At 30.8% G+C, this 18,165-nt stretch overlaps 1 protein-coding gene across 1 annotated transcript; it reads left to right on the top strand.

Moving 5' to 3' along the window:
* The first annotated feature begins 4,478 nt into the window (after window positions 1–4,478).
* LOC111900853 (cytochrome P450 CYP736A12) lies at window positions 4,479–16,987 on the top strand. The gene is made up of 2 exons (XM_023896729.3): window positions 4,479–5,295; window positions 16,009–16,987. The coding sequence occupies exons 1-2, from the start codon at window positions 4,621–4,623 to the stop codon at window positions 16,834–16,836; spliced, it is 1,503 nt and encodes a 500-aa protein (XP_023752497.1). The 5' UTR covers window positions 4,479–4,620; the 3' UTR covers window positions 16,837–16,987.
* The last annotated feature ends 1,178 nt before the right edge of the window (window positions 16,988–18,165 follow it).

An 18,165-nucleotide genomic window follows, 5' to 3' on the forward strand; every position in this document is an offset into this window, starting at 1 on the left:
CGCCACTACCTGTAATACAACAAAACTGAGTGGGTCAAGCTTGGGAGCCTGGTGAGCATACAGGGTTTTCAACCCACAATAAATAATTATATTTAATTTCACCAACCAACAATAACTCGATTACCCATTCCCGTTATCCTCACTTTACGTCCCTAAAACAACATCTACATCAAGGGACCTAATCTAGGATTTTTTTCATCGGGACGAACATTACTGCAAGGCGTTTCCACAACAATAGATTTCCTAAAGGCAACCATGAGGGGGGATAGAGTACACTGGTGAACACATCGTTCACAACACCTACAGGTTATGAGCCTGCTAGCGTTCCACGGGACTGTCTAGAAAGAGTATGTGGTTGTCATCCATACTCCGCTAGATGACTAGATCAACAACAACAACATCCAGACCTCTCATCAGTTTATCACATGACAAGTATCTACCCAAGTTCTACCCAACATTTTGTAGATAACAATATACATATGCATACATATGCAACTTAAAAATTGATAAGATATTCATTTAATACTCATTCCAAATATACAGATTCATTCCAGGTAACACATAATATATATCTATATACACATAGCACGTATTCACTAGGAGATACTTTATATCTATGTGTTAGAAGAAAAGGAATATACACTCACTTGATCAGAAGATGATCAGACACCACTACGGCTTTAAAAGTAGTATTCTTCGGTGAAACTAGAAGATCTTCACACACCGGGCTTCTCGCGGCAGAGATTCGGCTCGGAAACTCTTTTCTTCTCGGGATCTTCGGGCTTCGGGACTTGCTTTGGGTCTCGGGATGATATCGGGGCTTCAGGATGGCTTCGAGGGTTCACAGAGATTCGTCACGATAAAGAGAAGAAAATGAGCACCTAAACATGAAACCGTCGGCTTCTATTTATATCCCTATTTTGGGCGCAACGTTGTGGTCTTCTTAACCACGTCGTGGTGTTGATCCTTTCCTCTTTCATGGACGAGACGTTTGCTAACAACCCTGACACCCATCAGTCACAGTACCACATCATGGCCTTTTGGTGCCATGTCGTGGCCAGCCTGACAGCCTCAGATTTTGTGTCTCGAACTTGTAAAATCTGTAACTTCCGTGTACTAACTCCGTTTTCGACGTTCTATATATGCACGCGTAGGTGACATTATGATCTAGAACTCTCGTTTAGACATCGTTGGCTAAATTTGAATTTATTTTTTAATATATTATTAATATATTATTTTTAGTAGGCCGGGACAGGAAATCTCCGTTCGAAATTCATAACTCCTTCATCTGAACTCCGTTTTCGTCTGTCTTTTTATTGTTGGAATACTATCGATGAGATCTTCAATTTTCATTTAGAAAGTTTTGGCTAAATATCACTCGATCTCTATTTCGAGTATTTAGGCTGCATACCGCTAAGTCGTAACTTCAAAAAATCATAACTTCCTCATACAAAGTCAGATTTAGACGTTCTTTTTATGCATGCTCGCGGTTTAACGTATTCTATGACTTTCGTGTAGATCACTAAGGCTAAATATCGCTCTATCTTAAATTCGTATTTTACGTCATTCAGTGTCGTGTCGGTTCTGTAGTGAAACTTCGACAGGTCATAACTTCTTCATTATAACTCGGATTTCGGCATTCTTTATATATTCGGAAACCTCGTCACGACCACTACGTTTTCGTGTATCAATATTGGGTTTATCTAACATTTCATTTTCACGCTTATTTTTATTCTTAATTAAATTAAGACACACAATTAAGCACAAAACAGATAATACTCAAATAAAACACTTCTATTATTTCAAAATGGATTACAAATGTCAACATAGACTATCACATCATCAATAATGCCTGGCCTAGAAACACGGGCGTTACAACATGACTTTGTGTATGAGTATCATGTTTAACAAAGAGACACAACATACACGATGGTAGAGGTGTATTACATTTCTATGCAACATCACTATGCTTTATGAAAAGTTGCACAATTATATTGAATGTAAGGTCAATACATACCCTAATCGGTAATTGTATTGCTCCTCGCAACACATTGTTCATACACTTAGAGATATTTGTTGTTAAGGAACCCCACCTGTGTTCTTTATCATATAAAAGACACCATTGACTTTTGTAAATTTGAATTAGATATAGTCAAGCTTCAACATCGAGTTCTTTTATCACTTTCTTTTACTTAATGACTTTTCTTTTTTGTGTTGTGCTACCAATAGACCAACACAATCTTTTAAGGCGCACATTCTTGTACCTTTCATGATATTACGTATGATGTGTCGAAGACAAAAGCAATGGTATGCTAATGGCTCTTTCCATTCCTATAAATTCGCCAATGCATGAATTATTCCTTGATTCATGTCTAAAATAACACATATTTGTCTATTTGTAGCAACAAATTGTCTAAACTGATAAAAAAACCAACTCCAACTGTGCACAATCTCCTCATCAAGAATAACATAAAAAATTGGTAATATATGATTATTAGCATCTTTTGCAACAACAACAAGCATTTTTCCTTTGTACAAATCCTTCAAATGAGTACCATTAACATAAATAATAGGCCGACAAAAATGAAATGTCGTAATAGATGGGATAAAAGCCCAAAATATATATTTGAATGTTGCTACATGTGATGTGCCATTTGGTTTATGAAACCAAGTGACAATTGTATCAGGGTTTAAAGACTACAAGGCTGCAATATACTTAGGTAACTCAACAGAGTTACTCTCCCAAGTTCCATAAATCTTTTCTATGGATTTTCTCCTACCATGCCATGCCTTATTATAAGAAACATCAACCTGCTAAATAGTTTTAATATCTGCTTGTATATGTTTCACCAGATAAGCAACATCTTTTTCAATCGAGTGGATGATATATGAAGCAATTATTTTTGAGTTCAAATTTCCTTTATCATTGCCAATACAAGATCCAAAACAATTATATGCATCTACCTGACGTGTAATCTGCCATATATTATGACTTTTCTTCTTAATTGCATGAATATACCATTGACAAGGTGATGCATGATGCATAGAACTAGAGCTTTCTCCTTCATCTCGTACATGCTACATTCTTACATTTTGCTACCCATTTGGTACTTTGAACTCTCCAAAGTCATTATGTGTCTCACATCTATCATCATTAGGCAAAGGAAATGGTGCTTCAAAATTATGGAGGAGAACTGTAAAACTAGTATTTATTGGTGGTGTTTTTTGTTCTATGTCATCATAAATTTTTTTTAGAATGTAAAATCTACACTACTCCTAAACTACTCCTAATACCACTTATGTCTCCAATGAGACTTGAACCCTCAACCTCTAGGAGGGAGGGCAACACCCGATATCGCTGGGCTAGAAGCCCTTTGGTGTCAACATAAATTTGGCCACAATAATTTTCATCATTCTCAGTTAAATAATACATCATGTCTAAGGATGAATCATTTATGAGGGGTACCATGTTAGATCTCCCACAATATTGGTAACATAGTGACAAATTCAACTTATAGACAGGCTTTTCAACTCTATCATGGGTATAAATCAAATCTTTAAATTGTTTATACCATATTTTGTGCCTAAGAATATCTGAAGCAGAAAAAGTTGCTTGGTCACTGTTGTTGAATCCATTTTCATATTCAATATTACCTTCCCAATATAAAATAATCATAAAGGGATAGTTTAGAGCCATAACACCATATATAAGAGACTTTAACTGCAAATCATATGACAAATAACATAAAATAATATCTTAAATTTAATGTTGACATTGTTTATATATGCAAGATATATATAAATAAATACACACCTTATGTTTGAGATAGAAAAAGAACTAATAATACAAAGATGAGAGAAATATGGAAACTGAGGATGCAAATATGAAAAAAAAATCAATTCGGTGATTAGAATCCATAACATCTAAAAGTAAAATATACTCGATTATAAAGAATTGAAATGACAATTCATCAATAATAGAATATCAAATGTACAATGACATTTTTGGATTCTTCAATTATTTTGAAATTGCTTTTACAGACATTATTATTGATTGGACAATTCATATATAAAATGTGTATATTAATTATTTTATATCTACTTCTAATAATATTTATATAACTATTTAATACATATAATTTTAATAAGCTTAATATTTATATTGACCGAAGGTAAAATATTTTTTTTTAATTATATAAATTATTAAGGTCTATGTATAAAATTTAAAAACATATTTATCAAAAAGTATGACTTATAAATCAAGGTGGAAATGGAAATGAAAATTGTTAAAGTCAAATATACAATTGAAAATGATAACTGCATAAAACTAAATGGACCATTTATGTAATTTAAATGTATACGCAAAGAGGCGGGACTATAGTCCCATTTTTAAAATGAATTTCAAACAACACCTTTTTATAGCTCTTTTTGAAAACAACCCTTTTACAGAAAAAAACTCGAACAAGTGATACAAACAAAAGTTACAACGAAAGAAGCATTTACTCCTAAACAAATTAGAAGAAAACAAAATGGAAACAATGACATTGGTCGACCCAAGATATCTATATATCTTCATCACGACGAAAATTACTACGACAAAAGCTTCAACAGGCGGCAACTATGTATTCTGTTATACTTGCAATATTATTAGTTTTCACCGGAATCTTGTTTTGGCGAGTGCGATCAGCTCATCTTCGCCTCAAGAAACTACCACCTGGCCCCACGCCCTTACCAATCATCGGAAGCCTCCACTTACTAGGAAACCTCCCACATCGTGCCCTCCACAAGCTCTCCCAAAAGTATGGTCCTATCATGTCGATCCGCCTAGGGTCCATCCAATTTGTGATAGTCTCTTCGCCGGAAGCCGCCAAACTCTTCCTCGGGACTCATGATGTTGTTTTTGCTTCTCGTCCCAATATCCAAGCAACAAAGTACTTTGCTTATAGTGGAAAGGGATTGACTTTTACGGAATATGGATCATATTGGCGAAGTGTAAGGAAGTTTTGTACATTGGAACTGCTTAGTGCTAAGAAAATTAATAGTTTTGCAGGGATAAGAAGGGAGGAGATCAGGTTGATGTTGGAAGAGATTAGGGTTGCGTCCATGGGACGTAAGGTGGTGAATTTAAGTGAGACTGTAGGTGCGCTGATTGAAGGCATGACGTGTAGGATGATATTTGGCAAGAAAAACAATGACAAGTTCCTTTTCAAAAGCGTAATGGACGAGAGCATGGAAGCAATAGGCATCTTCAATTTGGCCGACTATGTGCCCATGTTAGCTCCGTTTGATCTTCAGGTAATTTCATAATTTTTACCTCAAGTTTTATAAAGGTCGATTTTGATATAGTTTTGTTTTTGTGAAAAAAAAAGGCATAGTAATTTAATCGAACCTTATAGGCTTACCATGCAAATACCCGCATGTTGCGTAGAATACAATAATATATTTAGAATTTTTACAGATATATGTTTTTTAAATATATCAATGATGTTGTTGTTAGCTCTTATATAATAAATCTTATAATAAGTTGGTATAAACATTATTTGTTTTAAATTATATCATAATGTAGACATTTTTTAAAATTGTATAATCTTATTTGTATCAATGACATATACTTGTGGGTTACTAATGAATAAAATTAAATATAATATATGGTTTAATGATATTTATAGTTGTTTTTATGATTAATTAATTTTAAAAAATTTATTTTCATAAGATTTTGAATTCTATCATTGTAATTATGAAATACTGTTTTTTGTTTTTAAAGGTAACAATATAATTATTGTATATAATGTTACTTTTAACTATTGTTGTTGTAAGTTATTTACAATAACGTATTTGGAATCGTTTATTTATGTTTTGTTTTATAAATTTAATTTTTTAATAATTTATTTGATGAATATTGTTAGTTTCTTTTATTGTAATTATTTAAAACAACATTGTTTTTGGTTTTAAAGATAACATTATAATTTTTTTATATAATATTACTTTTAACTATTCTTATTGTAAGTTATTTTTAAGCTACTTATTTGAAAAATTTTTAATGATTATAAAAAAATAGTTTCATGTTTTTGTTTTTGTTAATTTAGGACTACAATTTAGATTTAGCACTATAACTTATAACTTTTAACTATTTATAAAATAGTCTCTTGATTTTTTTCAAGTACTGAAATTTTGATTTAAATTAACCGTTTAACATTATATTGGAATTAATAATTTAACTATTTTGCATAAAATCATAAATTGTATAAAAGTTGTGACTTTAAAATGATAATTGCTCACATATGACAACATATCTAAACTAATAAGTTAACTATAATATGTTAAAAAGTTAAAGTTATAATTTTATAAATATAAGTAAAATATGATATTTTAATATTGTGGTTTAGTTAATTTCTTATTAGAATTTAGTTTTTGCATTAATTTAACATTATTAACAAATTTATAATAATTATTAAAAAGAGATTGAAAAGTATGAGATTTCAAATACATATGGTGCAAATAGAAATGCTTCTTTTATATATATATATATATATATATATATATATATATATATATATATATATATATATATATATATATATATATATATATATATATATATATATATATATGGGTTGATCTGACACACAACAATGTGTCTAATATTTATGGGTTGAATCTTCATAGACATATATGCATTAATTATCTTTTACTTTTCCATTAAGATCATCATCAATGGTTGAGCTATGCTATTGCTTTAAATTAGTGTCACTTCATCATTTCATTAATTTTTACCTCTAAGTAAATTATCTCTTCAATGGTTAACCTCTTCCACTTGCTTTTGCTTTAAATTTAACTAATCTATCCTAATTTATTTGAAATGTTTTATATAACCCCCTCAATTTAGTTAGTCATTTTTAAACACACATTGTATTAAACGTATTTTTATAATACCTTTAAAAGTTCATAAGATGTCACAAAATATTTGATAGATAAATTAAATAAAATGACAAATCAAATTAACTACTAAATAAATAAAATATTTGAAAACTAAAATATAATAAATGGGTAAATTAAAATATAATTAGAAGATGATGGGGTAAAATATACAAAATGTTAAACTATATTGACCACTCAATATATATTGAGTGGTCAATAAAAATAAACAAAAAAAATGGTGCGCTCCAATGAAAATAAATGCTCGTTTATAAAAAGTCAACAATAATAAATTATAAAAAAAAAACCCATTGAAAATGCTCTAAGACATTGCACCCTATTATCATATGTCATGTTTTAAGAAAATAAATAAATTATTATTATTTAATAAGAGTTTCATCGAATCATAAGTTGTCATATCAAAAACTTACTTCTTCTTGAAACACTATAATCAAATATAATTATTGTTCACAATTTTGGAACAACTGAATTAGCATTAGAAACTTGAAGCTAGCTAAACATTAAAAATGATTACAAATCACAAGCAATAAAATAGCATTGCAACCAAGATACCGTGGTAATTTTTAGTTCGTGGTTTCTATTAGACTAGAGGGAGTGGGACTAGCCACGAGCTCGCTATAAACGCCAAACCCACTCCCATCAAACATGTTAGACTATTCATTTGGATCGGTGTGCTACTTAGTAGCGAGATGAAAGAGAAGATAAAGAGAGGAGAAATAGGATCTAAATGTCTGCTCCTTTTTATTTTCTTTTTTTTTTTCAAAATAAAATATCATAATATTTAGTTGCTACCACTCCCTACAAATTTACAACTTCATACTATCATCATCTTATCCTATGTGGTTTAAAAAATCCTATGTGGAAGCAATTCTAAACATGTTACCACTTCTTATATCCTTAACGAACGAAAAAAACACGAGCTTTCAAAAATAGTATCTTTAACAAACTCAAATTTTGTTTTCTAGTACCGTTAATTAACCTTATTTCGATTAATACATATTTTCATGTGATTACATTTATTTATCGATGTAGATTAATATATTTGGTGATGATATAATGATAGCCAAGTTAATAATATAGCGCACAATTGTTCTAATCATAATTTTGCTCTTATTTGGTTTGAGTGAATACACTTTGGTCTTCTTCACTACTTAATAGTTGTCCTTCGAACCCTTCAATTTTGTGTTCTTTTTCATTAAAAGGCTTTAATATGGTACCAAACATCTACTTATGATGACAATTCCTAAAGTGGTACTCCCCATAATTAACCGCATAAATATTTACCCGGAAAAACTGCAATAAAGTCCCTACATATTGGCCTCATAATCGATTTAGTCATTATATATTTTTTTTATTCAATTAAGTCCCAAATACCAATAATCGTATTCAATTTAACCCTTTGATCCGGTCAACATGTCATCCAACTTTCAAAAATTACATTTTTGGCCCAGATATCAAAATTTATTACAAACTCGATACAAAATTTACACTTTTGGCCTAAATTTTAAATTTTTTTACAAATTTGGTCCAAAATTTACCCTTTTTGCCTAAATTTTAGAATTTTATTATGAAATCATCATAACTTTAGTTGTTTTTTACAACTTTTTTTCTCAAAAATTTGTTTCTAATATGTTTTTTTTTATAAACTCATATTTATACAAAAAAAAAACATATTTTCACATAAAAATCTTATTTTTTCTATATAAAAAGTTTTTTGTATATAAAATATCTAGTTATAAAAATAGTTTTGGATTATTTGTGTGATATCTCTTAAAATATCAATTAAGAAATTAAAAGTAACCATAAATTATAAAAACAAGTTTGGATTATTTGTTCTTTAATCACATTTATATGAAAGTTTAAACTAGTTATATGAAAGTTTAATATATATATATATATATATATATATATATATATATATATATATATATATATATATATATATACTATAATTATATTATATTTTATTCGTAAGAATTTTTTAAGAAAAAAGTTAAAATCATAATTTTGATATATTTTTTTATAACTTTTTAATAAATATATTATCTAAATAAAACATATCTATTCATGGCACGTGTCCGATCTAAGTTGTGAATTTTTATTGCCAATCAACCTCTTCTTACTTGGATTATTTATAATCTTGTATTTCCTTTATTTTTTAATGTCTATTATATGGAATACCTGTTGCAATTTATTATTGATAAACATGTTTTTAGGGGAGTGAGAAATGACCAAAAATACAATAACAACATAAATATATAAAATATTATAACTATCAATAACACAATAGAATACTTTAACTAAAGTTCTAAAGAATTTACATATGAGTTTGGTTAAAAAAATTACTCAAAAACATGCTTTAGTTGAACTTCACAAGGAAAGTATCACAACCTACTCAAAAACATGCTGTCGAAATTTTTTAATAAAATGGTTTTTTATTTCTATGAACTACAATTAAGAGCTAACATTATTTGTCTTATAAATGTGATTAAAGAACAAATAAATAATATTAAAATGAGTGTAATTAGTTTTTGACAAACAAGAATTTGATAGTATAATTTAGGGTTACTTTTAATTTCTTAAATGATTTTTTAAGAGAAATCACACAAATAATCCAAACCTATTTTTATAAGTAGATATTTCATATACAACATTTTTTTATATAGAAAAAATAAGATTTTTATATGAAAATATGTTTTTTTTTTGTATAAATATGAGTTTATAAAGAAAAAACATATTAGAAATAATTTTTTGAGAAAAAAAGTTGTAAAAACAACTAAAGTTAAGATGAATTCATAATAAAATTCTAAAATTTGGGCGAAAATGGTCAATTTGTAAAAAAAAAATAAAATCTGGGCCAAAAGTATAAATTTTGGACCAAATTTGTAATAAATTTTAAAATCTGGGGCAAAAATGTAATTTTTGAAAATTGGATGACCTGTTGATTGGGTCAAAGGGTTAAATTGAATACGATTACCGGTATTTGAGACTTAATTGAATAAAAAAAATATATAAGGACTAAATCGATTATGAGGAAAATATGTAAGAACTTTATTGTAGTTATCCATTCTTCTTAGCATTTTAGTACTTCTAGATACAAAATGTAGGCCACTTTACATATATAAATCAGTGTTAGGATTTTTGGTTATCTTGATGGTGCGAATATCATAACAATGATGAAGCTGAATGGATTATAAATAGCATTGTTGCTTCATTGATATATGAAACTGTTAGTGATGAATCCTGAAGCATGACTATCTCACCTGATGATACTACTTGAACTCATGATAAGTAGAACAATATTGTATTATTGTGTCTCTACTCTATATTTCACGATAATCTAGGCCCAAAATGTTTCACACCCTCTTCACGTCATCCACATAAAATTTGGGCTAATTCAAAAACAACAAACAAGTTACGCATCTAAAAAACCATAGACAACCAAAGTGTATCCGTCCCACATAATTAATAAATACTTACTAGTTTAAGATTTTTTTGGAGACAAATTTTTTGGTTAAAACAGAAAAAAGTAATTAAAGTTTTAGGTATTTTAAAACTAACCCATTATTTTAAATTTAACCATATATATATATATATATATATATATATATATATATATATATATATATATATATATATATATATATATATATATATATATATATATAATTACTAGTTTAAGATTTTTTTGGAGACAATTTTTTTGGTTAAAATAGAAAAAAGTAATTAAAGTTTTAGGTATTTTAAATTTAACCATATATATATATATATATATATATATATATATATATATATATATATATATATATATATATATATATATATACTTTCTAGTTTAAGATTTTTTTGGAGAAAATTTTTTTGGTTAAAACAGAAAAAAGTAATTAAAGTTTTAGGTATTTTAAAATTAATCCATTATTTTAAATTTAACCATATATATATATATATATATATATATATATATATATATATATATATATATATATATATATATGGGATAAGAATATACATTACAGCCCCACCTAAACTTAGATACTAAACCTCTAAAATATGTCATTATAACTTGGTAAATATACCCGGTTTGGTTTCACTTGGTAAATATATCATCCTCCATAACATTTCTTTCTTTTATTATTGTTTTACCAACTCCGTTTTCTTCCCTCCATTATCGTTTATTACTTCACCCAAGTGAACATTAGTAAACCCTAAACCTAAACCTAAACCCTAAACCCTAAACCCTAAACCCTAAACCTAAACCATAAACCCTAAACCCTAAACCTAAACCCTAAACCCTAAACCCTAAACCCTAAATCCTAAACGCTAAACTCTAAACCCTATTGTGTCGATCTTGAATTTACATCTTAAAGTATTAATCGTGAATCCATTAATCGTAATCTTTATATAGTAAAACAATGTATTTTCAAGAGGTTTAATACCTAAGCTTAGGTGGGGCTGTGATGTATATTCTCTTTTCCTATATATATATATATATATATATATATATATATATATATATATATATATATATATAATTTATATTTCAACCGATTTATAATTTTTAGGGAAGTTAAATTTCAATTTCTATTAAATTGCACAACAAGATACAAACCAAATGCTCATGGGTTATTTTGAATAACATATTATCTATATAATCTTTAGAATTTAACTATATGGTAAATTACACGGACGGTCCACTGTTGTTTGGGGGAACTTGCACGCTTAGTCCCTAACAAGATTTTTAACTCGGACGATACCTAAAGTTTTGGTTATTGGTTTGAAGGAAGGTTATATATTATGTTTTTTTTTTATCATTTGTTCTTCTCATCCCCATAATATAATCTCAATATGTAACGACCCAAAAATCACAACTAAAAATTTCTTTAAAAACATTACTAAATCATATTTATAAAAACTGTATCATAAGTTATAACATAATCTTCGAGTATAAATTCAAAACATATTATCATTATCAGAGTCAAACATTCCCAGGTTAACTGACTATGGTGTGTGCACTGCAATCTTCCCGAGCTCCTCCTTTGAAAACTGAGTACCTGAAACCAAAATTGAAAACCGTAAGCACGAAGCTTAGTGAGCTCCCCCAATCTACCACATACCATGCAATAACATATAAAGCACATATTGGGCCTTGCCCACTGCATCGGACCGAGGTCCGAACTAACTGGGGCCTTGCCCCCTGTATCGGACCGAAGTCCGAAGACTGACTGGGACCTTGTCCCCTGCATCGGACCGAAGTCCGGACTAACTGGGGCCTTTCCCCCTGCATCGAACCGAAGTCCGGAAACTGACTGGGATCTTGTCCCCTGCATCGGACCGAAGTCCGGACTAACTGACTGGGACCTTGTCCCCTGCATCGGACCGATGTCCGGACTAACTGGGGCCTTGCCCCTGCATCGGACCGAAGTCCGGAACTAACTGAACATCACATAACATGAACATATCAACTAGCATGAACACACATATACTGCATACTGCATCGGGCCGTAGCCCGGAACACATAACACATAAATCCTGTCTGAGCCACGAAGGCATCAAACATACTAACTACTGCATCAGATCAAAATCTGGAAACTACTGCTAGCTAAACGGGCCGGCATTGTGGCCTTAGACCCGTTCCTACTGGAAGGAAACTCACCTGAACTGCTGAGCTCCACCGATAATCCTCTGGCTGCTGATCGACAATCCCCTGAGTCGCTGCTCCTCCAGCTCTCCGAGCTACCAATATCAATATGATACTTAGTCTGACAGTCCTCTAAAAGTCAACAAGGTCAACTCTGGTCAAAGTCAAAGTCCTGGTTAAAGTCAACCTTCTAGGTCAACCTTACTCGCCGAGTCCACCTAATGACTCGCCGAGTTCATATGCTCAGGGTCTTTCTATTCGCGACTCGACTCGCCGAGTTAGTCCATGACTCGCCGAGTCCAACTATTTCTGAGTCCTGACCTGTCCAACTCGCTGAGTCTCCACCCGACTCACTGATTCGAATCTCAACACGAAAGGATTGGGGTTTCGCGACCTGACTCGCTGAGTCCACTAATAGACTCGCCGAGTCCAAGGCAATCTTCAACCAACTCATCGAGTTGTTCTTCCAACTCGCCAAGTTCATGCTTAACTTCATCCGACTCGACGAGTTGTTCATCCCACTCGTCGAGTTCCTTCTCGTCTTCATGCTACTCGCCGAGTCCACTCGAAGGACTCGGCGAGTCCATTCAGATCTACATACATGCAGAGGACTTTTGAGTCATGCATGGACTCCAAACTGTAGATCCACTCTTCTAAAGCCTATTCCTTACATAAAGTGGCAAACTTTACGTATAGCTAACGAGATCTAGGCTCAAATCACTATAAACTAGGGTTTAAGACAAAGGGGCTCAACAATCAACCCATAGACTGATGCTTTATGATTCTCTAGGCCAAGATACACATAGATCTGAAGTAGCAACTTAAGATCTGGGCTTCTAACTCGAAATAGGTCATAAACTTGTCCTAAAAGTCCCAAATCCCAAGATAAAGGTTGATCTATATGCAAAAGAGGGAAGGTAGCGACTCATTACCTTCAAAAGCTCTGGAAGACCTCACAAACTCTGGATCTACTGCCAATTCTTGAATCCCCAATGTGTGCCTTCCTCCTTCTTCCTTCAAATCACCCAAATTGGCAAGAAAGCTTGATTGAGCAACAATGGAGGCTTAGGGTTTCTGGTTCTGGACTATAGGGCCGCAAATGAGCCCTAGGGAAGAGATTAAGATGCTTAAATAGGGTACCAAGTCCCGAAATTAGGGTTTCCCAACCCAGACCTGACTCGCCGAGTCCACTTGCCGACCCGCCGAGTCGGTCACTTGCTTTACACCCGGGTCCCGCTCCGACTCGCCGAGTTCCTCCCTGGACTCGACGAGTCAACCCTCTTTAACTTAGGGTTTTTCCTTTTCTTTCTTGACCTTTCTGATTTCGGGTGTTACACAATATACTTTAGAAATTGTAAAATACAATAAAGTTCAATACAATATCATTTTCATTGATAAAATGGTATCCTTGATACAAATCATATTCATTACAATGCAATCTAAACAACTGCGGTTACATGACATGATCTTGAACCTGACATTACAACTTGTAAACAATTATCACAAAAAACAAAACCAACTGCTTATTAACAATGTCTTGAGATTCCGAAAGGACAAACCATGTTTAAAGCCTGATAGATATGAAATAACAAAAATACTCTCAACGTACTTGTCACGTGGGGGGTTTGTAACCACAAAACAGACATGATGTTGAGTGACGGACCAGGTGGGTTACAAATTTTAATATTAGGGGTCGTCCGTGTTAAAACTTTTGCTCAGGTACTAAGCACGCAAGTTCTCCTAAACCACAGGGACCATCCGTGTAATTTACCTTTTATATAAATGTGAGTTATTTTCCTTTATATAAATATGTGAGTTATTTTCAAAACTTAAAGATTTGCAAGAACTCGATAACTCCTAATACGCTCATTAATTTTCAAAACCAAGACAACTAATATATTCTCAAAATGGTGCGTCAAATTCATGTCTAGACTTAAAAAAAATTAATTTTTTTTGAAATGTTCCTGTATGCAAATTTGAATATATATATATATATATATATATATATATATATATATATATATATATATATATATATATATATATAGTTTTAGGTTCTATGGAAAACAAAAAATCTTAAAAAAAACCCTAAAAATAATAAAAATTAATAAAAAATATTTAGAGATCACAAAACTTTTCTTTGACTTTTTTTTAATAAAATATCACAGCTTTTTCTTAAAATTCACTGAGAAAAAATAAAAAATCAATTTTTTTATAATTTTATTTTTTCAAAATTTTTTCCAGCCAAGTAGTATAGAAAGCTGCGATTTTTCCAAAAAAAAAATTAAAAAAAAAGTTTTGTGATCGCTAAGTATTTTTTTATGCATTTTTAGGGTTTTTTGTTTTCCAAATAACCCTTCCCTATATATATATATATATATATATATATATATATATATATATATATATATATATATATATATATATATATATATATATATATATATGTATATATATATATATATATATATATATATATATATATATATATGCATGTATATTTGTGTTTTTTTTTTCAATATTTTTCAAATCCAACACTAAAATGAGACTCTAATAGAAGTGTTTAAGATAATCACAAATTGAAAACGTCCAAAAAAAAATAGAAAACATAAAGATTCGTGCATGCATATTTAGATGTGCATATATGCATACTTCAAAAAAAACAAGAAAAGGTTCATCAACTCTTTTTTTTAGGCATTGATCCCTCTTAGATGAAACCTTTATGAATATTGGTGATCTTGGTTTTGAAAAATGATGAGTAGATTAAAATTTTTTGAATTCTTGCAAATCTTTAAGTTCTCAAAATAACATTCCTCTCTCTCTCTCTTTATATATATATATATATATATATATATATATATATATATATATATATATATATATATATATATATATATATTGTGTGAAACAAATAAATGATTATATTTTTTTTAGTAGATAATAATTTCTAATAACCTACTTCTTAACGACATTTTTTCTACCATGGGACTTAGATATGCAATAAGAGAATTCAACCATCTAATACTATTAGGGCAATGTCCCTATATAAATATATAATTATATAATGAGTGAAAAATATGTGGTTGGTAAAACCCTAAATAAGACGTATACTTAAATGATAATAAATTTGTAAAAAAGTTCAAATTATATAAAATTCAAAAATAACGTTCTATTAAGTTAGAGAAGTGAGGTACTTGGTTAAATGTGAGCATAGCAAACATTCCTAGTTACTTCTACTTTCATAGACCCTAACAGTACCAAATAATTTATTAATATGAAAATTATAACAAGATTCCCATATAATATTGCAAAATCGTGTACATCATATATTGTAGACCGATTGATTGGGATTTGGTAGTTTTGATGACTCCTTTACTCTTTTGTCACGATAAATCTAATATTATGTGTCCTTTTTTTCTGATTCGGATTTGTAGGGCTTGACTAAACGCTTTAAGTTGTTAAGCAAGGAACTTGATGAAATTTTGGAGACATTGATAAATGAGCACGAAGAACAAATAATCATTAAATCTCAAAGCCCTGAGGAAATGGATTTCATCGACATATTGCTTTCACTAAAGCACCGGTATTCAAATACCCATGATGACCTATCCTTTACAATTGATAGGTCTGGTATGAAATGCATTTTAGTGGATTTGATAGCTGGATCCATTGACACTGTTAAAACTTCTGTTGAATGGATTTTAGCTGCACTTATAAAACATCCTAGAGTGATGAAGAAGCTACAACAAGAGTTGAAAGTTGTGATTGGAGATAAACATGTGGTTGAAGAAACAGATTTGACAAACTTAAGTTACTTGCATATGGTAGTTAAGGAGACTTTAAGGCTTTATCCCATTGCTCCACTATTGGTTCCACATCAATCAGTGGAGGATATAGTGATTAATGGTTACAATATACCCAAGAATACACGACTTCTTGTAAATTATTGGGCATTTGGACGTGACTCAAAAGTTTGGTCTGAAAATTGGGAAGAGTTTCTTCCAGAGAGGTTTCTAGACACAGAAGTTGATTTTCGTGGACATGATTATCAACTTATACAATTTGGAATTGGTAGAAGAGGATGTCCTGGAATGAATTTAGGATTACTAAACACTGGCTTGGTGGTTTCCAACATGGTACATTTCTTTGATTGGGAGCTACCGAGTGGGATGTCACCAAGTGACCTAGATATGAAAGAAAAATTTGGATTAACTACCCCTAGGGCTAATCCCTTATTAGCCAATCCTATATACCACAACTGAGGAAGATGGACTCAACATTTGTTAAAAATATTTGGCAGACAACACTTGATCATGATGTAACTTTACCATATCATTTTATAATATTTCATGTGTGTATTTATGTAAAGTTTGTTATTTGTTTCTGCCCATGAAAAAGCACAAGCTAAACTAATGTCTTGGCTCATCAAAAATTATACTGTGTTTTAACATGGAACCGTTATTCCAAAGAGTTGTTTAATTGTACACATAATTGAACTATCGTGTAGGTTTCAAGCAAACAATTGACATGATCGTGAGGGTGTATTAGGAGGAGAAGTGAGAGCAGATTGTGTGAGAACAAAGTTGGCTAGAATTGTATGTTTATTAAGAATCACAAACTAAATCGAATGATTACAATAAAAATCAGAACCTCTAGCCTTTGAGATGCTAGTATCACCCAGAGCCCTCGCTCTAACTGAAAATCAGTTACAATCAAAGCATAACCTACTAATTCGATGACCTCTTAATTATAACATGGCTAACCGACATAACGAATAAAAGACTACAATAACATGAAACAACTATCCTTATAACATCCTTATAACAAAACAGAGAAAGACTTCATCTTTTAATCTGTTTGTTCTGTTTGAAAAGTGAATCACAAAGGAGGTTTATTCAAGTGTATACCCATACCCATATGAAAAAATCATACCTTGTTCTCAAGATTGCAATCTGTAAATTATATCATCATTTATTTAAAGTCTTCCCATGAGGCTTTAAAGGCAGAAATGTCTTTCCATTTAATCAACTACTCTAACTTTCCGGCCCAACCTTCCGAAAGGTTAACGAATGTCTAAAATGTCCTCTAGGATAGTGTTGGGTGAAAACTCAAGAACGATTTGATGATTATAATGCGGAATATAAGAACGCACACAATAATGAAGATGTGATTGATGAACAAAATATTTTATTCAAGAACATGAGGAAATTACACTATAAGAAAATATTAAAGTAAATCTATTCTACCTAAGAAACCTCAATATTATTGGCGGCTACATCTTGCCTCACTCTTAAACCTAATAATGAGTAATACATGACAATATATAGGGAATAAAACAAGTCTTGGGCCTAATAACCTACACTTCATCAAGGGGGCCCACTGTCATAATCTATGGAATAATTTGAACGCTACATTCTCCCCCTCAAAGTATGGAATGTATGACAAGGCTTCAACTTCCAAAACAAGCATCTAGCAAATAAGAAAGATCTTGTAACGAAGAATATCAAAAGCGATCCACGAATCTTGATTCTTCAATAGTTTTCAATCCGGGTTCTAGGATATACAAATACGAAACCAAGTACCGAAGTAAT

The sequence above is a fragment of the Lactuca sativa genome, chromosome 7, assembly GCF_002870075.4.
Source record: "Lactuca sativa cultivar Salinas chromosome 7, Lsat_Salinas_v11, whole genome shotgun sequence".
Classification (NCBI taxonomy): domain Eukaryota; kingdom Viridiplantae; phylum Streptophyta; class Magnoliopsida; order Asterales; family Asteraceae; genus Lactuca; species Lactuca sativa.

Bases quoted from the DNA above. Each gene is read 5' to 3' on its own strand.
- LOC111900853 (XM_023896729.3), top strand. From the start codon at position 4,621: ATGTATTCTGTTATACTTGCAATATTATTAGTTTTCACCGGAATCTTG. The intron at 5,296-16,008 runs GTAATTTCATAA...TCGGATTTGTAG, and splicing joins TAGCTCCGTTTGATCTTCAG to GGCTTGACTAAACGCTTTAA.